Here is a 27,014-nt window from a genome sequence, read left to right on the forward strand (position 1 = left end):
ACGCCGCTGACAGGTCCACATGTTCTACGCAGTCTTGAGATGGCACTGCAGGCCTGCTTCAATGTGCGTTGTTAAAGTTACCACTTGGTCGCAGCAATTACGATCGCTCCGGAAAACCGCTTGCAGCTTAGGAATGGTTGGCTCGATGATGGGAGCTAATCTGTGGAGTAGTAGCATCTCCAGCACTTTATAACAACTGCAAAATAAGAAGATTGGGCAGTGGCTGGAGGCTTCACAAGCATCCTTCCCCTGCTTTAGGAGGGTCATTATTTTCGTCTACCTTCAAATAGGTGGAATTTTACCAGTTGCCAGAACCGCAGAGAAGAAGGAGGTCAACTATTTATTTGCTTTGGGTCCCAGTGCTTTTTACCTCCAGTAATCCCAATGGTTGTATACCCCAATGTTCTGTTTGGCCCTGAGCTGATGTTCTTTCCATTGCCAAGATCACCTATTTCCTTCTGCACAACATTTCCTGCCTCCACTCTTATCTTGCCCCAATCCTCATTGATGCTTTTCTGACCTTAATTTCTCCCATCTCCTCCTCATGAGCCTCCCACACTTCATTTGTATAAACTTCCACTGTCTGCATCGTATTCTGCTTTAAATCCTGCTCCTCTATTTGTCCTGTCTTCACTTAACATCATTGGCTTCCTTTCCCTAATGCATTAAACTCAAAGCACTTGTCCTCGATTACAAAGCCTTCTTCAGCCTCACCACATCCTGTCTCTGTAACTTGCTCCAGTCCCAGTTACCATTAAACCACTGGTTGTACAGCATCCAGCCATCTGAACCTTTCATGCTGAAGCTCTCACTCTAAACCCTTCTCCCTTGTTACCTCTTCGCACCTTCAAAAGCCCCCACAAAACCTACTTCGTCAATCACGTCTTCAACCACCTCTCTTAAATCTTATTCTACAATTGTTCAACATGTATTCAGCCCCTCTGAAGTGGTCTGATATTTTCACTCTATAAAAGGTGCTATATAAATGCAAGCTGCAATTGTTGTTCTGAAGTATTCCACTAGTCACTGGGGGTAAGTTTAACTTTTAGTAATAGTGTAAAATGGGCGATACTGGATTGGCCGCCCATTATACATTTCTGTCGATTTTTATTTCCATGTTTTATATTATGAACAAAAGTTACAATTACCCACACTGTATGAAAGCCAAATGAGGTCATTGTCCCTCTGATTGTCCATTTTACAATTAGGGAGGTGGAGGTGGTTGTCTCACCTCTGCCCAGTGTCTCTTGAGATTAAATAGAAAGTAATGGGCACACCAAGTGCTAGCATATTCTTTGGCATAGCATAGCAATGTGCCGTTCTTGTTGTGGTGCAACATGCTATGATTCTGGGCTTAGTGTGTCAGCTGTGGCTCAGTGGGTAGCCCACTCACCTCTGAGTCAGAAAGTTGTGGGGATAAATCTAGGCTGACACTCCAGTGCAGTTCTGAGGGAGTGTCGGAGGTGCCATCTTTCGGATGAGACTTTAAACTGAGGCCCTGTCTGCCCTCTCAAGTGGACGTAAAATATCCTATGGCACTATTTCAAAGAAGAACAGGGAAGTTATCCCGGTGTCCTGTCCAATATTTATCCCTCAATCAACATAACAAAAACAGATTATCTGGTCATTATCACATTGCCGTTTGTGGGAGTTTGATGTGCGCAAGTTGGCAAGCTTTTCCCACATTACAACAGTGACTACACTCCAAAAATACTTCATTGGCTGTAAAGCGCTTTGAGACATCCGGTGGTCATGAAAGGTGCTATATAAATGCAAATCTTTCTTTCTTTCTTTAATTTTAGGGAATGAAGCTGGGCAGGTGGGATCAGTGGGAGAGCATTTTGGTGCAGGTGATCATAATTCAGTTAGATTTAGGGTAATTATGGAAAAGGACAAAGATAGACCAGGAATAAAAGTTCTCAATTGGGGGAAAGCCAATTTTACTAAGCTGAAATGTGATTCGGCAAAGTGGACTAGAAACAGCTCCTGGAAGGTAAATCAGTGTCAGAGCAGTGGGAGGCATTCAAGGAGGAGACCCTGAGGTTTCAGAGCAAGTATGTTCCCTTAAAGAAAAAAGGGTGGGACTAACAAATCTAGAGCTCCATGAATGTCAATGGGCATACAGAGTAGGTAAAAGAAAAAAAGGGAGGCTTATGACAAATACCGAGGGCTCAATACTGCAGAAACCCTAGAGGAGTATTGAAAGTGCAGGGGTGAAATTAAAAAGAAAATTAAGAAAGCAAAAAGAGTATGAAAAAATTTTGGCAAGTAAAATCAAGGAAAACCTAAATATATTTTATAAATACACTAAGCGCAAGAGGATAACTAAAGAAAGAATAGGGCCTATTAGAGACTGTGTGGAGGTGGAAGATGTAGGTATGGTTCTTAATGAATACTTTGTGCCTGTTTTCATAAAAGAGAGGGGCAATGCAGATATTGAAATCAGAGAGGAGGAGTGTGAAACATTAGATGAAATAAACATAGTGAGAGAGTAAGTATTAAAGGGTTTTGTAGCTTTGAAAGTGGATAAATCTCCAGGCCCGGATGAAATGTATCCCAGTTTGTGAAGAGAAGCAAAAGAGGAAATAGGCTGTGACCATCATTTTCCAATCCTCTCTGGCTGCAGGTGTGGTTCCAGAGAACTGGAGGACTGCTAATGTTGTATCTTTCTTTAAAAAGGGAGAAAGAGATAGACTGAGTAATTATAGGCCATCAGTCTAACCTCGGTATTGGAAAAATTACTGAGGGACAGGATAAATCTTCATTTAAAAAGACACAGATTAATCAAGGACAGTTAGCATGGATTTGTTAAGGGAAGGTCATGTCTGACTAACGTGATTGAATTTTTTGATGAGGTAACAAGGAGGGTCGATGAGGGTAGTGCATTTGATGTAGTGTATATGGATTTTAGCAAGGCTTTTGATAAGATCCCACATGGCAGACTGGTCACGAAAGTAAAAGCCCATGGGATACAAGACAAAGTAGCAAGTTGGATCCAAAATTGGTTCAAAGGCAGGAAGCAACGGGAATGGTTGATGGGTGTTTTGGGGGCTGGAAAGCTATTTCCAGTGGGTTCCGCAGGGCTTAGTGCTGGGCCCCTTGCTTTTTAAGGTATATATAAATGATTTAGACTTGAATGTAGGGGGTATGATTAAGAAGTTTACACATGATAGAACAATGGCTGTGTGATTGATAATGAAGAAAAAAGCTGTAGACGGCAGGAAGATATCAATGAACTAATCAGGTGGGCAAAACAGTGGCAAATGGAATTCAATCCAGAGAAATGTGAGGTAATGCTTTTGGGGAGGGCTAATAAGGCAATGGATTACACATTAGATGGTAGGACACTGAGAAGTGTAGAGGAACAAAGGGACCTTGGAGTCTATGTCCACGGATCCCTGAAGGTAGCAGGCCGGGTAGATAAGGTGGTTAAGAAGGCATACGGAATATTTGCAATTTTTAGTTGAGACACAGAAGACAAGAGCAGGGAGGATATGCTTGAACTATATAAAAGACTAGTTAAGCCAGAGCTAGAGTACTGCATGCAGTTCTGGTCACCACATTACAGGAAAGATGTGATTGCATGAGAGATGATACAGAGGAGATTGACAAGGATGTTGCCTGGACTGGAGAAATTTAGCTATGAGGAAAGATTGGATAGACTGGGTTTGTTTTTTTTGGAACAGAGGAGGCCGAGGGGAAACCTTATTGAAGTGCATAAAATTATGAGGGGCCTGGATAGAGTGGATAGAACCTATTTCCCTTAGCAGAGGGATCAACAACCAGGGGGCATAGATTTAAAGAAACTGGGTGAAAGTTTAGAGCGGATTTCAGGGGTAATGTTTTTTACTCAGAGTGGGGTGAGGATCTGGTTCTCACTGCCTGAAGAAGTGGTAGTGGCAGAAGCTTTCACCACATTTAAGAATTATTTGGATGTGCACTTAAAGAGCCATTACCTACAAGGCTGCAGACCAAGAGCTGGAAAATGGGATTAGGCGAGATAGTTCTTTGTCAGCTGGCACAGACAAGATGGGCCGAAATGCCCTCTTCCGTGCTGTAAATTTCTATGATTCTATAATTCTATGATGTGACATGACATGGTGCAACTTGCCAGAGTGTGATGTATCATGGCATGCCAAGATTCTGGCACATTAACATAAATACATCTCCTTTGCAATGTTTATTTGCTCGTACCAAAGAGCTGAAAATGCTAGTGGGTGTTGTATATAGACCACCAAATAGTAGTAGTGAGGTTGGGGACAGCATCAAGCAAGAAATAAGGGATGTGTGTGCAATAAAGGTACAGCAGTAATCATGTGCGACTTTAATCTACATATTGATTAGGTTAACCTAACTGGTAGCAATGCGGTGGATGAGGATTTCCTGGAGTGTATTATGGATGGTTTTGGAGACCAATATGTCAAGGAACCAACCAGGGAGCTAGCCATCTTAGACTGGGTATTGTGTAATGAGAAGGGACTAATTAGCAATTTTGTTGTGCGAGGCCCCTTGGGGAAAAGTGATCATAATATGGTAGAATTCCTTATTGCGATGGAGAGTGACAAAGTTAATTCGGAAACTCGGGTCCTGAACTTAAGGAAAGGTAACTTCGACGGCATGAGGCATGAATTGGCTAGAATAGACTGGCAAAGGATACTAAAAGGGTTGATGGTGGATAAGCAATGGCAAATATTTAAAGATCACATGGATGAACTTCAGCAAATGTATATCCCTGTCTGGAGTAAAAATAAAACTGGGAAGGTGGCTCAACCATGGCTAACAAAGGAAATTTAAGGATAGTGTTAGAACCAAGGAAGAGGCATATAAATTGGCTAGAAAAAGCAACAAACCTGAGGACTGGGAGAAATTTAGAATTCAACAGAGGAGGACTAAGGGTTTAATTAAAAGGGGGAAAATAGAGTACGAGCAGAAGCTTGCAGGGAATATAAAAACTGACTGCAAAAGCTTCTATAAATATGTGAAGAGAAAAAGATTAGTGAAGACAAACGTAGGTCCCTTGCAGTCGGATTCAGGTGAAATTATAATGGGCAACAAAGAAATGGCAGACCAATTGAACAAATACTTCGGTTCTGTCTTCACGAAGGAAGATACAAATAACCTTCCGAAGGTACTAGGGGATAGTGGGTCTAGTGAGAAGGAGGAACTGAAGGACATCCTTATTAGGCGGGAAATTGTGTTAGGGAAATTGATGGGATTGAAGGCCAATAAATCCCCGGGCCTGATAGTCTGCATCCCAGAGTGCTCAAGGAAGTGGCCCTAGAAATAGTGGATGCATTGGTGATCATTTTCCAACAGTCTATCGACTCTGGATCAGTTCCCATGGACTGGAGGGTTGCTACTATAACACCACTTTTTAAAAAAGGAGGGAGAGAGAAAACAGGTAATTATAGACCGGTTAGCCTGACATCAGTAGTAGGGAAAATGTTGGAATCAATCATGAATGACGAAATAGCAGTGCATTTGAACATAAGAACATAAGAACATAAGAATTAGGAACAGGAGTAGGCCATCTAGCCCCTCGAGCCTGCTCTACCATTCAACAAGATCATGGCTGATCTGGCCGTGGACTCAGCTCCATTTACCCGCCCACTCCCCGTAACCCTTAATTCCCCTATTTGAAAAGTGGTGACAGCATCGGATCAAGTCAGCATGGATTTATGAAAGGGAAATCATGTTTGACTAATCTTCTAAAATTTTTTGAGGATGTAACTAGCAGAGTGGACAAGGGAGAACCAGTGGATGTGGTGTATTTGGACTTTCAGAAGGCTTTTGACAAGGTACCGCACAAGAGATTGTTGTGCAAAGTCAAAGCACATGGTATTGGGGTAATATACTGATATGGATAGGGAACTGGATGACAGACAGGAAGCAGGGAGTCGGGATAAATGGGTCCTTTTCAGAATGGCAGGCACTGACTAGTGGAGTGCCGCAGGGCTCAGTGCTAGGACCCCAGCTCTTTACAATATACATTAACGATTTAGATGAAGGAATAGAGTGTGATATCTCCAAGTTTGCAGATGACACTAAACTGGGTGGCGGTGTGAGCCGTGAGGAGGACGCTAAGAGGCTGCAGGGTGACTTGGACAGGTTAGGTGAGTGGGCAAATGCATGGCAGATGCAGTATAATGTGGATAAATGTGAGGTTATCCATTTTGGGGGCAAAAACACGAAGGCAGAATATTATCTGAATGGCTGCAGACTGGGAAAAGGGGAGGTGCAACGAGACCTGGGTGTCATGGTTCATTAGTCACTGAAAGTGGGCATGCAGGTACAGCAGGCGGTGAAGAAGGTAAATGGTATGTTGGCCTTCATAGCTAGGGAATTTGAATATAGACGCAGAGAGGTCTTACTGCAGTTGTACAGGGCCTTGGTGAGGCCTCACCTGGAATATTATGTTCAGTTTTGCTCTCCTAATCTGAGGAAGGACGTTCTTGCTATTGAGGGAGTGCAGCAAAGGTTCACCAGACTGATTCCAGGGATGGCTGGGCTGTCATATGAAGGCTGACTGGATCAACTAGACCTTTATTCACTGGAGTTTAGAAGGATGAGAGGGGATCTTATAGAAACATATAAGATTCTGACAGGACTGGACAGGTTAGATGCGGGAAAAATGTTCCCGATGTTGGGGAAGTCCAGAACCAGGGGACATAGTCTTAGGATAAGGGGTAGGCCATTTAGGACTGAGATGAGGAGAAACTTCTTCACTCAGAGAGTTGTTAACCTGTGGAATTCCCTGCCGCAGAGAGTTGTTGATGCCAGTTCACTGGATATATTCAAGAGAGAGTCATATGTGGCTCTTAAAGTTAAGGGGATCAAGGGGTATGGAGAGAAAGCAGGAAAGGGGTACTGAGGGAATGATCAGCCATGATCTTATTGAATGGTGGTGCAGGCTCGAAGGGCCGAATGGTCTACTCCTGCACCTATTTTTCTATGTTTCTATGTTTCTATGTTTGGCAATGAGCAATGGATTAGTAAAGCAGTTGCTTGAGAATTTTAACCGGCAGTAATCCAGCAATTGTCAAGTTCATTGGGTTTTATCGACATTGCCATCCTGAGCGAGACACGGCGGGCAGGAGAAGGTCAGCTCAAGGAACAAGGTGGCGGATACTTCTTCTGGCAAGGCAAACCAAAAGAAGAATGCTGTCTCTATGGGGTTGGCTTTGCCATCAAAAATGAGCTAGTTTGGCGTCTTAGAGATTCCCCTTGTGGGGTAAATGAATGCCTCATGATCGTTCGGCTCACTCTAACCTGGAAACAGTACGCTATGGTTGTCAGCATGTATCCCCCAACCCTGGAAGCTACGGACGAGGTCAAAGAGGAATCGCAATCCAGTCTTGAACAATCTCTGTCCAGAGTTACAATGGGCGACAAGTTAATTCTCCTTGGCGATTTTAATGCCAGAGTTGGAAAGGACACAGACCTCTGGAGAGGTGCGATTGGCAGGGAAGGAGTAGGGAAAACCAATTCCAGGTATCCTTCCCCTGATGAAATGCTTGGAACATGATCTTGTCATAACCAACACCTTGTTTCGTCAGAGAGACAAGTACAAGGCCTCATAGCAACACCCTCGTTCCAGGCATTGGCCTCTGTTAGACTATGTCATTGTCCGAGTGAGGGACTGCAAGGATGTCCGCATCACCCACGCCATGACAGGAACGGACTGCTGAACTGACCACTGCCTAATCCACTATGTTGTCTCCATCAACCTAGCCTCAATATGGCATTGACAACAGAAACTCTGCCGCAGAAAAATCAACACTGAAGCACTTAAAGATCCTGCAAAGAAAGTCAACGCCTCACAGCCAACTTGACGACTCCCAATGAATCAGAGCCACAGAGAGCCCATAGCGCCTGGTCTGCCCTGAAGTCCATCGTAGTTAGCTCCTGTGAAGAGATTCTTGGTTACTGTACCAGAAAACATCAAGACTGGTTTGATGAGAACAACAGCGAGATCCAGGAGCTAATAAATCGTAAACGCAGGCATTCTTGAATTTGAAACATCATCACAACTCGAAAGAAAGAAAACAGATCTACAGACAACTGAAGGCCGAGGTCCAACAAAAAACTCGTGAGCTAAAGAACAGATGATGGGTGGAAAGAACGCAGGGGATCCAGCAACTAGCTGACAATCATGACGTGTGTAGATTCTTTAGCGTAGTCAAGACCACCTATGGCCCAAGCACCCAAGCACCTATCCCACTGGGAGCTAAAAATGGAGAGCTGCTCATCAAGGACAGCGAGGCCCACTGAAAGGATCATTTCAAAGATCTCTTTAGCCAAGACTCTGTCTTTGACGTGAGTGACCTTGACTCCATCCCATAGCATGCTATCCGCCACTATCTTGGCACAATCCCAGCCCGGCATGAGGTTGAAAAGGCCATCCCACAGCTGAAAAACAACAAGGCTTCTGGAGCAGATGGAAATCCCGCCAAAATACTAAAGCATGGCGGAGAAGTACACTTGGCACAAATCCATGACTTCATCTCTCTTATCTGGAAGGAGGAGAGCATGCCAGGGGATTTCAGAGACGCCATAATCATGACTATCTTCAAGAAAGGTAATAAGTCCGATTGCAGTAATTACAGAGGAGTTTCCCTGCTGTCTGCCACAGGAAAAATGATCACAAGAATCCTCCTCAATCGTCTCCTCCCAGTGGCCGAAGACCTCCTCCCGGAGTCGCAATGCGGATTCTGACCACTAAGAGGCACAACGAACATGATTTTCACAGCACAACAAATTGAAGAAGACTGGAGGGAGCAGCATCAACTCTGTACATGATCTTTTTAGACCTCACAAAGGCCTTCGACTCTGTCAATTGAGAGGGATTATGGAGTGCCTTCTCAAATTCGGCTGTCCTCAAAAATTTGTCACCATCCTCCACCTGCTTCACGATGACATGCAAGCCATGATCCTACCAATGAATCCATCACAGACCCAATGCAAATGCTGTGTCATTGCGCCAACACTCTTCTCAATCTTTCTCGCTTCAATATTTCATCTCACCTATAACAAGCTGGAGTGGAGCTAATCTACAGGACAAACAAGAAATTGTTCAATCTCCATTGCCTCCAGTCCAGAACCAAGGTTGTTTCAACATCTGTTCTTGAATTACAATATGCAGATGACGGTTGCGTCTGTACACACTCGGAGGCCAAACTCTAAACCATCATTGACACCTTCACTGAAGCGTACGAGAGGCTAGGCCTTACATTAAACATCCGTAAGACAAAGGTTCGCTACAAACCTGCCCCCGCTGCACAGTACTGCCCCTCGATTATGAAGATCCATGACGATGACCTTGGACAGCTTGGACCACTTTCCATACCTTGGGAGCCTTTCGATGACAAAATCCAACACCGCCTTCATATGCCAGTGCAGCCTTCAGTCGCCTGAGGAAAAGACAAGATCTCAATCCCAGCACCAAGCTCATGGTCTACAGAGCAGCAGTGATACCCGCCCTGCTATATATGCTTCAGAGACATGGACAACGTACAGTAGGCACATCAAAGTACTGAAGAAGTACCACCAACGCTGCCTCCGCAAAATCCTGCAAATTCATTGGTAGAATAGGTGTACCAACATCAGTGTTCTCTCTCAGGCCAACAGCTCCAACATCGAGGCATTGATCATGCTCAATCAGCTCCGATGGCTGGGCCACATTGTCCGCATGCCTGATACAAGACTCCCGAAACAAGCACTCTACTCTGAGCTCCATCATGGTAAGCGAGTCCCATGAGGGCAGAGAAAACGCTTCAAGGATGCCCTCAAGGCTCCTTGAAAAAATTTAACATCTCCACCGACTCTTGGGAATCCCTGGCCCAAGACCATTCAAAGTGGAGGAGAAGCATTCGAGAAGGCACCAAACACTTTGAGTTTCTTCGCCGGGAGCAAACGGAAGCTAAGTACAAACAACGGAAGAAGCGTACGACAAACCAACACCCCACCCACTCATCCCTTCAACCACCACCTGCCCCACCTGTAATGGAGACTACAGATCTCGTATGGGACTCATCAGTCATCTTAGAACTCATATTAGTGTGGAAGAAAGTCATCCTCGACTCCAAGAGACTACCTCAGAAGAAGAAGAAGAAATCTGATTTCTTGATTATCTATTTGCAATATATTCCATTCAGCTTAAGTACACTTGATTTTACATGTCATGGAATAAATGAGAAATGCAAACAAGATGCTATTTCAGTCATTTAATCAAGCAGCAATGAGATATTATTTATCTACTAGCAGAGACCCGCAAAACATTTGCGGTCAAATTAACATCTTTATTGCAACAGTACATGTTTAGACTGTTAGCATCTTCTTCGTCTGTAGATTCAATGCTGATATCCACCCTCCCTCCCTTCTCTCTCTCTCTCTCTCTCCCTCCCTCTCTACCCTCCCTCGCCCACCCTTCCACCCCTTCCCCTCCCGTCTTCCTCCATCTCTCCATCCATCCCTCTCCCTCCCTTTCTCTCTCACTCCTCCTTCTCCCTCCCTCTTTCCCTCCCTTTCTCTCCCTCTCACCTTCTCCCTCCCACCCTCTCCCTCTCTCCTACCCTCTCCCTGTCACTCTCTCTCCCTACCACCCTCCCTGTACTTCCAATCTCTCTCACTCCCACCCTCCTTCTCCCTCCCCTCCTCTCCCTCCCTCCCACTCATCCTCTCCCTCCCACCCTCATCCACCCTCTCTCCCCCTCTCTCCCTCTCCCCCCTCTCTCTCTCCCCCTCCCTCTCCCTCTCTCCTTCTCTCTCCCAGCTCTACAGCAATGCCCGTGGAGGCCCCGCCCCCGTGCCTTCGCCCATTGGCCCTGCCGCATCCACTGCCACCTCCTCATTGAAGCAGACCCATCGCTCCCTGCTCTGATTGGTTGCGAGGCCGGGCGCGTACTTTTCGTCCATTGGTCGGTGCAACTATCAATCAGTCCGGACCACATGCTCCCAGCTCCTGGCCCTGCTTCCACCTCAGGACAGACAAAAAATGACTATTATCATTATAGATTTGTGGAATCTTTTCAAAGGGCGCTCACTGAATTTCATTAAGTCTCAATATAGATGGAGCTGCACGGATTGTGCTATTTAGAATAATTGATATTTAAGCACTGGTCAATTTTAGTCCTCCCTAATGCGTTTGTATTTTTATTGTAAGCACCTTTATCATAGTAAAAGGGTAGTCAAAAGAAGGGTGGGGCTGATTAGGTACCAAAAAGGAGATTTTCTTGTGGAGGCAGAGTGCATGGCTGAGCTATTAAATTAGTACTTTACATCTGTCATCGCTAGAGAAGAGGATGCTGCCAATGTCGCATTAAAGGAGGAGGCAGTAGCATTTTGGATAGGATAAAAATAGATAAAGAGGATGGCGGTGCAGGCTCGCAGGGTCGAATGGCCTACTCCTGCACCTATTTTCTATGTTTCTATGTTTACTTAAAAGGTTGGCAGTCCTCAAAGGAGAAAAGTCACCCAGTCCGGATAAGATGCATCCGAGGCTACTGAAGGAATAAGGATGGAAATTGCAGAGGCTCTGGCCACGATATTCCAATCCTCCTTTGATATGGGCCAGAGGAATGGAGGATTTCAAATGTTTCGCCCCTGTTTAAAACAGGGGAGAGTGATAAACCGAGCAACTATAGGCCAGTGATGGGGAAACATTTGAAGACATTAATCCAGGACAAAATTAATTGGCACTTAGAAAAATATGGGCTAATAAATGAAAGTTAGCATGGATTTGTTAAAGGCAAATCGTGGTTGACTAACTTGATCAAGTTATTTGATGAAGTAACGGAGCGGTTGGTAAGGGTAGTGCAGATGATGTTGTGCATATGGACTTTCAAAAGACATTCGACAATGTACCAAATAAAAGACATGTTAGCAAAATTAAAGCCCATGGGATTAAAGGGACGGTGGCAGCATTGATACAAAATATGCTAAGACATAGAAAGCAGGGAGTTGTGGTGAATAGTTATTTTTCAGGCTGGAGGGAAATATACAGTAGTGCTCCCCACGAGTCGGTATTCGGACCACTGCTCTTTTTGATATATTAATGACCTGGACCTGGTTGTACAGGGCATAATTTCAAAGTTTGCAGATGAAATGAAACTGAACAATGAGGCAGTTAGTTACTGACCAGGAGAACAAAAACATAGAAATGGGCAACACATAACAAATGAAATTTAACGCAGAGAAGTGTGAAGTGATATATTTTGGTTGTAAGAATGCGGAGAGGACCTGGGGGTATATGTAGACAAATCTTAGAATGCGGCAGAACAAGTTAAGAAGGCTGTTAAAAAAAGAATACAGTATCATTGGCTTTATTAATAGAGGAATAGATTACAAAAGTTAATAACTTATGCTAAACCTTTATAAAATACTGCTTGGGCCTCAGCTGCAGTATTGTGTTCAATTCTGGGCACCACACTTTAGGAAGGATGTCAAGGCCTTGGAGAGAGTGCAGAACAGATTTAAAAAGAAAGACTTGCATTTATATAATGTGTTTCACGATCACCAGATGTCTCAATGCGCTTTACAGTCAATGAAGTACTTTGGAAGTGCAGTCACTGTTGTAATGTAGGAAACATGGCAGCCAATTTGCGCAAACCAAGCTCCCACAAACAGCAATGTGATAATGACCAGATAATCTGTTTTTTTATGTTGATTAAAGGATAAATAACTAGAATGATACCAGGGATGAAGGACTTCAGTTATGTGGAGAGACTGGAGAAGCTGAGATGTTCTCCTTAGAGCAGAGGAGGTTCAGAGGAGATTTGATAGAAGTGTTCAAAATCATGAATGGTTTTGATAGAGTAAATAAAGAGAAACTGTTTCCAATGGCAGGAGGATCAATAAACTGAGAGTACAGATTTAAGATGATTGGCAAAAGAACCAGAGGCGGCATGAGCAAACATTGTTTTACACAGGGAGTTGTTGTGATCTGAAATGTTACAATAGTAATATTCAAAATAGAATTGGATAAATATTTGAAAGGAAAATAATTGCAGAGCTATGTGGAAAAAGCAGGGGAGTAGGATTAATTGGGTATCTCGACCAAAGAGGCACGCTGGGCCGAATGGCCTCCTTCTGTGCTGTATCATTCTATGATAATGGGGCTGATAGGAAGCAGTGTTTCTTGTTGATTTGATTGTTGAGTAACATCTGATATTTTCAGCCCTGCTGTGTTGTTTCCCATTGGTTAGATGTGTGTAGCTTTGCTGCACTGCTTTCACTGTGTTGACAGAGCCCCTTATAATTAAAGGTTTAAAAGTATGACAGACAGTTTACTTTCAGCCAGTCCCAAAGAATTTCCTTTTTTGTAGTGTAAAATATGTTGCAATATTATTCTCACTTACCACAGTATCTTTAATATTTATTGTAAGGAATTATAGTGACTGAATAATATTGCGGACATGTGGGAATTTGTTAGCTTCTTGCATGCTATTTCCTGACGTGTTGTTGGCAGATAGTCTCTGTACTGTGAACAGTCTCTGTGCTGGGAGCAGGCAAACAGAAAACTCACCTTCAGATGTCTGCACACATCTTTCCAGTTATATTTACTAAATTGAAGGTACATTCCCACCTTCCTCTCCTTTTGCCACTCCTCATCATTCCTCTCCTCTCCATTCCTCTTCTCTTCTCTCAATTCCTTTTATCTTCACCATTCCTCCTCTCTTCTCTCCTCTTCTCCTCTCTTCTTCGGTCTCATATGTAGCACAAAAGACCAGAAGTGCTGTCATATTTGGACTTGGTCTCAATAATATAGGGCTGACAACAGTCTCTGCGTCTCTCCTTAGTGCTTATAAAGAGAGGTGCTGGTAATACCTAGAGTGTAATCGCAAAAGATTTAAGATGATTGGCAAAAGAACCAGAAGCGACATGAGCAAACATTGTTTTACACAGTGAGTTGTTGTGATCTGGAATGCACTGCAAAAATGGGTGGTAGAAGCAGATACAATATGGGAGATGGCATGGAGAATTGAAGAAAGAAGCACAAGATACAGTAATTTAGAGAAGGGAGAATTGAGCCAGCTTTAGGCAGATCATTCATGGTGATGAATTCCAATTAAGCTATTGCGCTCTCTTGATTGATGCATTCAGAAAAATAGCAGTACTTCATCAGTGACAGGGCTGCCCTTTAGATAGAGTCACTGGCAAAAGGTTACTAGGCTCAGAGACAGGAATGCATAGCAATTATTCTGGACATACAATTTATAAGTACTGACTAAGGAGAGACACAGATACTGAGGATAGCCCTATATTGTTGAGACCAAGTGCAAACCTGCGTGTGTTTACAGTACACACACTGATTGTTCCATGATGGAAATTCATGCTTTTCAAATCAAATTATATCATCTGTAAGCACAAAATAATGCAATTAATTCTGACATTGTTTGTGAATAATAAATGTTACTCCTAGCTCTCTGCTGTTTTAATCTCTAATTACTGTTACAATAGTCACCAGTCTATGATTATTGATAATCTTTGATCATCGATGCATTGTACGGTAAGATGCAAGTGAAGGTAGTGGATAGATTCTTGTAACTCATTGTTACTTACTCGTATAAATCTGTAAGAGTTTAGAACATGCATAATTTTTAAATCAAGTCTAAAAGTCTAAAAGTCCCCCCGTTAGTAGAGCTATGAGTTAAGATTTTATCATAAACAGCTCCCAATGCAGAGCTTCACAAATAGGTGCCAGGAAACAGGCACCAAACCAGGAAGCGAGAGATTCGGAGGGGTAACTGAAAGCCTGATCAAAGAAATTGTTTTTGAGAAAGTTTTTAAAGGTGGTGTGAGAGGTGGAGAGGTTCAGGGAGGGTCTTCAAAAGAGCAGAATCAAGGAGGCTGAAGGTTGTGTCACCAATGGTGGAGCAAAGGGTTGCATTTTCTTTTCTTCTTGGTGAAATTTTTCACGTTCTCACTCCTCCTCACTCTTGAAAGTGCTTGCTGTATGTTGGGTTATGGCTCCATGGGAACTGCATTCTCCAGCACTTCATCCAAGTAATCTCTATACATTTGTGAGGCTTGACAATGAGGGTCAATACTCATTTCAACAAGAGAGTAGAGAAGGGCACAGCTGAGCCTGATCCTGTCCTAACCCAACATCCGCACAAGTATGTTTCCAGTAGGAATCACTAAATAACAATCAGAAGTGAGAACCCTGGACAACTTTATTTCCTTCTGCTGAGCTCAACTGTAGCACCCCTACCGTCATTCTGGCCGAGATCAACTCTCATCATTTCCATCGGTCGACTATCGTTGGTGCTTCTGTCAGTATCCTCCAAACCCATTAATTCAACATACATGATGGTAATCCTTCGATAGAAATTTCTGTACTTAATTCTCGGCCGACTTCTCTTTTTGTTTCCATGTTTTGCTTCCCAGAGTAAAAGATCAACTCACTGTCTCACATGTAGAGCCCTAGCTTTGTACTTGCTAGTTTTAAATCACAATTTAAAAGCCTTGAATACGTCTAATGTTAATGTGTACACTTTGGATTTCAAACCTGAAAATATTCATTTATTATACCAGGATACAATGCCCCTTTAAGCTACTTTATCGAAAGAGATAGTTTAAAAATAGTTTCTTACATCAACACATTACAATTTCTATAACATCTTTTAAGTAACTAAACATCCCGACACAAATTGCAGTAAGAAAACAGGCACTCAGCAGGAAAGGAGAGATTAGGATGTGTGAATGTACGCTTGGTCGAATAAATTGATCTTAAGAAGGTTTTTAAGGGTGTAGAGAGAGTTGGAGAGGTAGAAAGGTTTAGGGAGGAAGGTGTAAAGAGTAGGATCCAGGAAACTAAAGATCCTTGCACCAATTTAGTAGCAGAGAGAGGGGGAATATGCAAATGCTAGATTCAGAGTAATGGAGTGTTCAGGAGGGGATATAGATCTGAACAAATTGCACAGAGAGAATGAGGTGAATCCATAGTGGGATTTGAATATGAGGCCAAGGATGTTAAAGTTAATATTTTGAATGACTGGGAGCCAATGTAGGTCATCAAGGACAAGGGTGGTAGTGTTAATACAGGACAGGACACGAGTGGCAGAGAATGAATCTGCTGTTAAAGAACTTCTTTCCTGTCATTGTTGAAGACTCAATACTATCAACCAAGAAGTTCTCACTGTCAAAATGTATTATTACATTTATATCTCTTTAAGATTTTTGGCATTAATATTAAGTTATTTCTGCAGGGAAACAAATACAGAAAAAACGTCGATCTGGACTTGGAAATGGTGTGGGCTCACGTTGTGAATTAACTGAGAAAGCAGCAATCAGCAGTCCTCGATGGCAGGTGGAATACAACAAAACGATGCATTCCCTTGCTGTAATCTTAAAGAACAGCTCTTTAGGAAATGCCACCTGTTCGAAACTCATCAATGCCTCATTAACCAACAGAGTCAGTAATAGCCAGCTTATTACTGAAAAGCCAAACACTTGTGTATTTACAAACTCTTGCGCAGCCACAGAAAATCGAGTACTGCTGACAGTTCTGAGTAAGTTAACTGTAATAAAACATTTCACTACCCCTTGTCATTGTATTATATTCGACAGTGTGAAGATAAAACTTTCAAATGGTTTTCAAAGAATTTCTTGAACTGGTTCATTAAGATGCATGGAAATTAAGAAATACTATGGTCATAAAATTGAATCCATTGATGTAATGAGATACTTAATTCCTGAATGATATTGCAGTCTTCATATTGTTCTAATTGACAAATAATGTCTTAATTTGTTGCCCTCTCTAGTCCCTCCTGCTTTTAATAAAATGCATCACACCGACTTTAAAGATCAACTTGTGACAATGTGCAGAGCTGCTAATGGCGGCCTAGCACCAAATATTGTGTGGTTGTCATCAACTATCTCAATGAGAGGAAGAAATAGGACTCAGAACCAAAATGCAACCAGGAGAGTTACCAGCAACTACAAACCAACACAATATAGAAACAGCTTGGAGAATGTAACCTGTCTGATAAATCATCCAACACGTTTTGCACCAATAGAACTGTTCGTAAGACGTGAGTATGTATTTTTTAAATCTCCTCTTACCTTCTATTCTATGGTGGGATCGGAGTTAGCTAGCAGTCTGGCTGAGAAATGCACAAAATCATCACCCGTATCAATCGGCTAGCTGGATTGCGGGATTCTAATCTCAGATCAAAGCAGTGTGATAATTGCCTTAATTACTCTGTAGCAGTCTCCACAACTATCATCGTTATTTACTGTAACAGCACCAAAAGTAACTAATATTTTTGTATAAAATTATTATATTATTTTAATTGTCAGTTGTGGCTCTCTGGTAGCACTCTCGCCTCTGTGTTCAAGGTTGTGAGTTCAGGCCCCACTCCAGAGACTTGAGCACAAAATCTAAGCATGCATCAGAAAATGATGGGCAGCGCACCCATAAGTTACAAATGTCCCGGATCCTAACAGCGGTGCGAATTTACCTTGTAAATTAGTCAATGTGCTCACACAGGGAAGTGCCATAAATTTAAAAAGCACTCTGCATTTTAGAATATTTCAGTATCATCATACTAAAGGAGATATTGCAAATAACGTTGGTAATGTTGATTGTGTAGTGTGCATTGGAACAGGAAACCGCAAACATCTACATGATGAAATGCAATTGAAAAAGTAGATTGGAATGTGATTACTGATCCAGTAAAAATGAAGGTGTTATTTAAAAAGGTCATCAAATATTAAGAGAGGACAGTATTGTCTGTGAATAGTGCCCAACTCTGGATGAATGATAGCGATGGTGGGTAAAGACAGATGAATATTTGGGAGTATGCTTGATAGCACAAAACTGCTTGCAATTCAAAAGAAATTGATACAAATGAATTTAATTTCTTCTGTAGCTTGCACAGAATAAATTAACCCATAAATTGAAGTCTTATACAGAAATGCATACGCCTTGGGTTTATGTAAGAGATTCATTCATAGCTTGTTGCTGCAAAAACGCAGCCAGGTACTGGTGTTGTTGTTTATCTTGAATAGTTCCTTGGGTGTATTGGATGTTGACAGGGGGTGCTGTATCAGGCATTGGAGAATACCTCATTGGAGAATACATGTCTTACCCACACAGGATTATTTTCAAACTGACAGAGGAGTAATATCTTTGTAGACCTCTTTCCTCAGGGATATGGTTCAAGAACTCTGTGAACTGTAGCAGGAGAACCGGCAATCATGTGTAGAGTTAGGCACAGTGCTGCCAATGTCAGTCAAAGTCCTGCTCCCATCATTATTCTTGCTTCGGAGTTTCTACATTGGGAACATGTGTGACATCAGTCAATCAGTAGTGCATTATTGCATTCAACAAATGACTGATGCCTTGTTCAAAAGATCCAATAATCATATTAAGTTCACCGTGGACTACAGGAGCAACAGATTTGAGCCCTGTGCCTCTTCAAAATGACAGGATGCCCCAAAGTCCAGGGTTGTCATCATGTCACACATGTCATCATGCCCTTTGTATTCCTCCTGAAAAGCAGTTCCACCTGCATGAATCACTATGGTTTCAACATCCATTTTTGTGGACTCCTGCAAGTAACTGCCAAGTCTTTTATCTCCAGCTAGTGGAGTGTTAGATTCTGGGGGATTAAAGATACCCACTGTTGCCTTGACATCCTCTAGCAGTGCTTCCAATACCTTAATAGATTGGGGGCAGTCCAGCAAAAGTTTCCTGGATCATCCTGATGTGCTACATTCTCCACAATCTGATGGTTGAGAGATGGGGGAGAAATTTGTGTCGTTTGCGTCCCCCGTTAGCGACCCGAGGGGGATGGTAACGGGGTGCAAACAACTTCTCGCCCGGGGCACAGGGCCACTACTGGATTCTGTGAGTTCCGTGGGAGTTAGCGGAAATGAAAACCGGTACCGCCCCGCTTCTGTCGGTAGTGCCGAGGCTGCTGTGCCGGCAATGACAACGTCATCACCGTGCGCTGTGACCTGTTTTTGCCCCGGAGCAAAAATTCGATAGCGCCTCGTGAGGCTGCCATGGGCAATGCCCAAGCCAGCTTCCCAGGTCGCGAACTTGTGAGGAGAAAATCTAAAATGGCTGGCTTACTGGTCACAGCAATGCCTTTTTCAATTCGCGGAGTCCGTACCACAATGTTACAGCCCGGCACTCCGCTTCTGTGCCGGGCTGCTACCACAGCACCCCGCTTCCCGGTGGAGAAATGGTGACCCCCCTTCTCCCCATTGCAGAGTTTGCAGTGTGCCCTCCCCTTTAACAGAAGGGAAGGACCCTGTGCTCCCGCCAGTGCTACCTGGCTCTCTGCATAGTGGTGCAAAATTACCACTTTTAGCGCCCCAGACCCACCCCCGAGAGGAAGTGGAGTGTGCGACATTGTGCTCCACTTCCTCTTGGGGGAGGTAACCCCAATTTCGCTGCCAGGAATTTCCATGCCTGGCGTAGAAAGACCCACCACGCCTCGGGTACTGATCACAAACTGGTACCGAATATCGGCCCCATTTACTTGGAAGAGCTGCAGCAGAGACCTCAGAAGAGCAGATGTAGAATGAGGTACAATAGGTTGAAGGAAGATCACAAGGAGTTTTGCCGGCAGTCTGAGACATTCAGCTGGTCTTTCTAAGGAAGTCTTCCCCTCCATACCTTCAATAAAAATGAAACCTCACCATATCCCACTACACCCTCCTTCTTTTCCAGCATCATCATTGTAAGGGGAGCTTGGGGTGTGGGTTCGAATCCACACTCCCCTTGAGTTCTGTACGTGCGATTTATGAGGATGGGTGAGTAATGAGACACCAGACACAATGGATAAGAGTACAAAATGGCGAATGTTGTTTAATTAGAATAGCAAACACAAAGATAGAGGGCATAGGAAGAGGTCATAAAATAGCAGTAATGGCAAAATCTCATTCAACAACCCGAAAAGTCTCGCAACAGGGAAGGGGAAAACAAGAGGTTAAAACATTCCATTCACACACAACCACATCTCCCACTCCCACCCTTCCGACCAATTCCTATCCTAAATTGAGTCTGTGAGGGGGTTTGGGCTATACTCTCAATCCTATCAACTCCGGGGTTCTGGGGGTGCGTATTGCAGCTCGGGGTCCCTCTGTGGTGGGTTTTATGTTGTTGTTTGGGTTTCCTCCTCGATGTTGCGTCGGTTTCTTCTATCTGCCTCTCGGTTATCGTCCGGCTCCAGCTGTGAATCCAGGTTATTGAACCAGGTGTCCAGGTCTGCACAGCTCTGCGTGCCCCAGCCTGATGCTTCGACTATTCTCACCCTGTCCAGTGTGTTCAGGGCTAACAGCAGCACCTGCTGCCACTTACTAACCAGGAGGTTGGCTCGTGCGTTTTTAGTCTCAACCAAAATCAAAGTTTGCAAAACTCTCTCAGCTCCTTTTTGGTCCACAACTCCCTTTTTCCACAACTGTCTTTTCTCCACAGCTGTTTTCTCCACAACTGCTTTTCTGGTGGTTCTGTGTCCTATATTTGTATTCAATTCAGTTCTGGTCTTTTCGCGCTCAAACCCAGTGGGTGGTCCATTGTGTAAGTTTGGGCAGGGAGATAGTTTTGAATATTTAATCAGAAGATGTCACAGTTACATGCAGGTGTGAGGACCAGGGTATTGTTTCAGTGTACATAGGTGCCGGGAAGTCTGTGGGTCCTTTGTTATAGTCCTGGGAGTCAGTGGGCCATTCCTGCAGTGATTCATAGTTTTGATTCAGAGCTATTGTCCATATTAATTAGGTAGATAATGGCCCACATTCGTAGTTTGATTGGGGGGGGGAAGGCAGGAGTCATTTTCAAACTGGGCCGGGGAGTCCTTATTGGTTGAAAATTTCCCCACTTCAGGCCCGACTCGACCCCTGATTGGCCTGCTAGAATGCACTTTTCCCCCACTGGCCAGTGCCCCTGTCTCGCTTGTGAGCCAGACTCCACAATGTCTGTATCCGCCCACACGTTTTCCCAGCCTGCTTTTACTTGGCCAAGAATGTTCATTTAGTGTATGGAACGATCCCATGTTAGTTTTCTTGTCCTTACGGTATTTCAAATGCGGCCGTGGATTTTCGAACCTTACATCATTCTGATCCTTTCCTAGCCCCTTAGCTCTAGAATGAAACTCTGCTAACTCAGCTAATGACACACATAAATTATTTATTAATTAATGAAAATATAAAATAGTATTTCTGTGCCTACTGCCTGCCACCATGGTGCTTCCCTTTCCTAGCAGTTGGTTCATGCTGTGCTTGATTTTAATGATTCTTAGTGCAAGCTCACTGGTGGGGAGAGGATGGGCAGGATGCTGTGAAAGTGTTGCCATCAGGAGAGACAGCAGCAACACCCATTGGTAGCCCCAGTTGGTCCTTGCTGTAAGCCTCTACGTCAATGTGCCTGCTGATGTGTGGATGAACAGACTCCACTGCGGAGCCTGTACCTAACCTTTGCCTCATTTAGGTATTTTCTCCAACTATGTTAGAAACATGGAAACATAGAAAGTAGCTGCAAGAGTAGGCCATTCTGCCCTTCGAGCCTGCACCACCATTCAATATGATCATGGCTGATCATGCAACTTCAGTACCCCATTCCTGCTTTCTCACCATACTCCTTGATCCCTTTAGCTGTAAGGGCCACATCTAACTCCCTTTTGAATATATTTAATAAACTGGCCTCAACAACTTTCTGTGATAGAGAATTCAACATGCTCACAACTTTCTGAGTGAAGAAGTTTCTCCTCATCTCGGTCCTAAATGGCTTACTCCTTATCCTTAGACTGTAACCCCTGGTTCTGGACTTCCCCAACATCGCGAACATTCTTCCTGCATCTACCCTGTCCAATCCCATCAGAATTTTGTGTGTTTCTATAAGATCCCCTTTCATTCTTCTAAATTCCATTGAATATAAGCCTAGTCGATCCAGTCTTTCTTCATATGTCAGTCCTGTCATCCTGGGAATCAGTCTGATGAACCTTCGCTGCACTCCCTCAATAGCAACAATGTCCTTCCTCAGATTAGGAGATCAAAACTGTATACAATATTCAAGGTGTGGCCTCACCAAGGCTCTGTACAACACCAAAGGGCAAAAAAGGTTAGTGGGAGTTGTGTACAGACCTCCAAACAGCAGTAGTGATGTTGGGGAGGGCATCAAACAGGAAATTAGGGGTGCATCCAATAAAGGTGCAGCAGTTATCATGGATGACTTTAATATGCATATAGATTGGGCTAACCAAACTGGAAGCAATACGGTAGAGGAGGATTTCCTGGAGTGCATAAGGGATGGTTTTCCAGACCAATATGTCGAGGAACCAACTAGAGGGGAGGCCATCTTAGACTGGGTGTTGTGTAATGAGAGAAGATTAATTAGCAATCTCGTTGTGCAAGGTCCCTTGGAGAAGAGTGACCATAATATGGTAGAATTCTACATTAGGATGGAGAATGAAACAGTTAATTCAGAGACCATGGTCCAGAACTTAAAGAAGGGTAACTTTGAAGGTATGAGGCGTGAATTGGCTAGGATAGATTGACGAATGATACTTAAGGGGTTGACAGTGGATGGGCAATGGTAGACATTTGGAGACCGCATGGATGAACTACAACAATTGTACATCCCTGTCTGGCATAAAAATAAAAAAGGGAAGGTGGCTCAACCGTGGCTATCAAGGGAAATCAGGGATAGTATTAAAGCCAAGGAAGTGGCATACAAATTGGCCAGAAATAGCAGCGAACCCGGGGACTGGGAGAAATTTAGAACTCAGCAGAGGAGGGCAAAGGGTTTGATTAGGGCAGGGAAAATAGAGTACGAGAGGAAACTTGCAGGGAACATTAAGATGAACTGCAAAAGCTTCTATAGATATGTAAAGAGAAAAAGGTTAGTAAAGACAAATGTAGGTCCCCTGCAGTCAAAATCAGGGGAAGTCATAACGGGGAACAAAGAAATGGCAGACCAATTGAACAAGTACTTCGGTTCAGTATTCACTAAGGGAGACACAAGACAACCTTCCGGATATAAAAGGGGTCAGAGGGTCTAGTAAGAAGGAGGAACTGAGGGAAATCCTTATTAGTCGGGAAATTGTGTTGGGGAAATTGATCGGATTGAAGGCCGATAAATCCCCAGAGCCTGATGGACTACATCCCAGAGTACTTAAGGAGGTGGCCTTGGAAATAGCGGAAGCATTGACAGTCATTTTCCAACATTCCAAAGATTCTGGATCAGTTCCTATGGTGTGGAGTGTAGCCAATGTAAACCCACTTTTTTAAAAAGGAGGGAGAGAAAACAGGGAATTATAGACAGGTCAGCCTGACATCGGTAGTTGCTAAAATGATGGAATAAATTATTAAGGATGTCATAGCAGCGCATTTGGAAAGAGGTGAAATGATAGGTCCAAGTCAGCATGGATTTGTGAAAGGGAAATCATGCTTGACAAATCTTCTGGAATTTTTGAGGATGTTTCCAGTAGAGTGGACAAGGGAGAACCAGTTGATGTGGTGTATTTGGACTTTCAGAAGGCCTTCGGCAAGGTCCCACACAAGAGATTAATGTGCAAAGTTAAAGCACATGGGATTGGGGGTAGTGTGCTGACGTGGATTGAGAACTGGTTGGCAGACAGGAAGCAAAGAGTGGGAGTAAATGGGTACTTTTCAGAATGGTAGGCAGTGACTAGTGGGGTACTGCAAGGTTCTGTGCTGGGGCCCCAGCTGTTTACATTGTACATTAATGATTTAGACGAGGGGGTTAAATGTAGTATCTCCAAATTTGAGGATGACACTAAGTTGGGTGGCAGTGTGAGCTGCGAGGAGGATGCTATGAGGCTGCAGAGCGACTTGGATAGGTTAGGTGAGTGGGCAAATGCATGGCAGATGAAGTATAATGTGGATAAATGTGAGGTTATTCACTTTGGTGGTAAAAACAGAGAGACAGACTATTATCTGAATGGTGACAGATTAGGAAAAGGGGAGGTGCAACGAGACCTGGGTGTCATGGTACATCAGTCATTGAAGGTTGGCATGCAGGTACAGCAGGCGGTTAAGAAAGCAAATGGCATGTTGGCCTTCATAGCGAGGGGATTTGTGTACAGGGTCAGGGAGGTGTTACTACAGTTGTACAGGGCCTTGGTGAGGCCACACCTGGAGTATTGTGTACAGTTTTGGTCTCCTAACTTGAGGAAGGACATTCTTGTTATTGAGCGAGTGCAGCGAAGGTTCACCAGACTAATTCCCAGGATGGCGGGACTGACATATCAAGAAAGACTGGCTCAACTGGGCTTGTATTCACTGGAGTTCAGAAGAATGAGAGGAGATCTCATAGAAATGTTTAAAATTCTGACGGGTTCAGACAGGTTGGATGCAGGAAGAATGTTCCCAATGTTGGGGAAGTCCAGAACCAGGGGTCACAGTCTAAGGATAAGGGGTAAGCCATTTAGGACTGAGAGAGTGGTGAACCTGTGGAATTCTCTACCACAGGAAGTTGTTGAGGCCAATTCACTAAATATATTCAAAAAGGAGTTAGATGTAGTCCTTACTACTTGGGGGATCAAGGGGTATGGCGAGAAAGCAGGTATGGGGTACTGAAGTTGCATGTTCAGCCATGAACTCATTGAATGGCGGTGCAGGCTTGAAGGACCGAATGGCCTACTCCTGCACCTATTTTCTATGTTTCTATGTTTCTATGTAGTAAGACCTCCCTGCTCCTGTACTCAAATCCTCTCGCTATGAAGGCCTACATGCCATTTGCCTTCATGTTGTCCAACAGGGAGGTAAGTTTCCATGCTGTGCCAGAACTGTGAACAAGGCAGGTTGTAGACTTCTCCATATTTGCTGTCATGGGTCAGAGGCTCCTTGGCATAGTCCAGCATGACTCCAACAACTTCTCATAAAATCTTCAGAACATAAGAAATAGGAGCAGGAGTAGGTCATCCGGCCCCTCGCGCCTGCTCCGCTATTTAATACAATCATGGCTTCAGGTCCACTTCCCTGCCCACTCCCCATAACCCCTTATTCCTTTGTCGTTTAAGAAACTGTCTATTTCTGTCTTAAATTTATTCAATGTCCCAGTTTCCACAGCTCTCTGAGGCAGCGAGTTCCTCAGATTTATAACGCTCTGAGAGAAGAAATTTCTCCTCATCTCTGTTTTAAATTGGCAGCCTCTTATTCGAAGATTATGCCCTCTAGTTCTAGTCTCCCCTGTTATGTATGTAAACCTGTAAATACCATGTCTAACCACCAGAGGGCATATCCCCTGGAGTCCTAAGGGATCCCACAATCCCTTGGGAGCACTTGTATATAAGGAGGCCTCACAAGCTGGAGAGGCGCTCTGAGGTGTATAATGAAGGATTATGGTCACACCTTTCTTTGAGCTTGCAGTATCTAGTCTGACTCTTTGTTCAAGATATAACAACTGATGAGGTACAGATGGAGAACTGTGGGCATCATGGAGAAATTTTTGGAGGGAGATGATTGGGAAACCTTCGTGGACCAACTCGACCAATACGTCGTGGCCAACAAGCTGGAAGGAGAAACAAACGCTGTCAAACGAAGGGCAAGCCTCCTTCCCATTTGCGGGGCATCAACGTATGGCCTCATGAAAAACCTGCTCACTCCAGCGAAACCCACAGACAAATTGCACACTTATCTGGGAGTATCGAAACCCGAAGGAAAGCGTTCTAATGGCGAGGTATCGGTTCTACACGTTCAAGAGGTCTGAAGGCCAGGAAGTGGCAAGCTACGTTGCCGAGCTAAGGCGCCTTGCAGGACATTGTGAATTTGAAGGACACTTGGAGCACATGCTCAGGGACTTCTTTGTACTTGGCACTGGACATGAAGTAATACTTGCAAACTTTTGACGGTAGAGACCCCAAACTTGAGTAAAGCCATAGCGATAGCCGAGGCGTTTATCGCCACCAGTGACAATACCAAACAAATTTCTCAGCACACTAGTGCTGCTGCAAACAAAGTAACGTTGTTTTTGAATCAAAATGTACATGGCAGGACCTTCACGCCTGTAGCTGCACGTCCGCAGATGGCTCAGAGTCCACCACCAAGGGTGGTGAATACAAGTCAATTAACACCTTGTTGGCGCTTCAGGGATGATCATCGATTCCATTCATACTGCTTCAAAGGATACGTTTGCAATGGCTGTGGAACAATGGGACACCTCCAGTTCATGTGCAGGCGAGCTGCAAACCCTGCTAATCCTGCAAACCATCATGTTGCAGAGGAGGACAGATCCACGGTGGATCATGATGAACCAGAGCCTCAGACCGACACGTTTATCACAAAGTGTCCCTCGATAATGCTGAAGGTTGAATTAAATGGACTCCTGGTCTCCATGGAGCTGGACACGGGCGCAAGCCAGTCCATAATGAGCAAAAAAACTTTCGCTAAATTGTGATGCAGCAAGGCTTCAAGGCCAGGCCTGACTCCCATTCGTACTAAACTGAGAACATACTCAAAGGAACTGATTCCCATAATTGGCAGTGCTACCGTAAAGGTCTCCTACGATGGAGTGGTGCACGAGTTACCACTCTGGCTGGTACCGAGCGATGGTCCCACGCTGTTTGGCAGGAGCTGGCTGAGAAAGATACGCTGAAACTGGGACGACGTCCGAGCGCTTTCGTCCGTCGACGACACCTCATGTGCCCAGGTTCTAAACTAGTTCCCTGCGCTGTTCGAACCAGGCATCAGGAATTTCCAAGGAGCAAAGGCGCGACCCTTCCATCACAACGTGAGAGTGGTACCTTACATGATGAGAGAGAGGGTGGAGATCGAGCTGGACAGGCTGCAATGAGAGGGCATCATTTCGCCGATTGAATTCGTTGAGTGGGCCAGCCCGATTGTTCCAGTCCTCAAGGGAAACGGCACCGTCAGAATCTGTGGTAATTACAAAGTAACTATCAATCGTTTCTCACTGCAGGCTCAATACCCACTACCAAAGGTAGACGACCTATTTGCGATGCTGGCGGGAGGGAAAATGTTCACGAAGCTGGACTTGACCTCGGCCTACATGATGCAAGAGCTGGAGGAATCATCAAAAG

At 44.0% G+C, this 27,014-nt stretch overlaps 1 protein-coding gene across 1 annotated transcript in view; it reads left to right on the top strand.

Annotated features, from left to right (window-relative positions):
• The window catches only part of LOC139274591 (uncharacterized), a gene marked incomplete at its 3' end in the record, with an annotated part of 80,792 nt that overhangs the window by 18,709 nt on the left and 35,069 nt on the right, over positions 1-27,014 (top strand). Inside the window, exons 2-3 of the mRNA XM_070891271.1 lie at positions 16,209-16,511; positions 16,764-17,033. Of these exons, the coding sequence (XP_070747372.1) occupies positions 16,209-16,511; positions 16,764-17,033 (573 nt within the window). The remainder of the gene's footprint in view (positions 1-16,208; positions 16,512-16,763; positions 17,034-27,014) is intronic.

This window comes from Pristiophorus japonicus, chromosome 10, assembly GCF_044704955.1.
Source record: "Pristiophorus japonicus isolate sPriJap1 chromosome 10, sPriJap1.hap1, whole genome shotgun sequence".
NCBI classification, from domain to species: Eukaryota; Metazoa; Chordata; class Chondrichthyes; family Pristiophoridae; genus Pristiophorus; species Pristiophorus japonicus.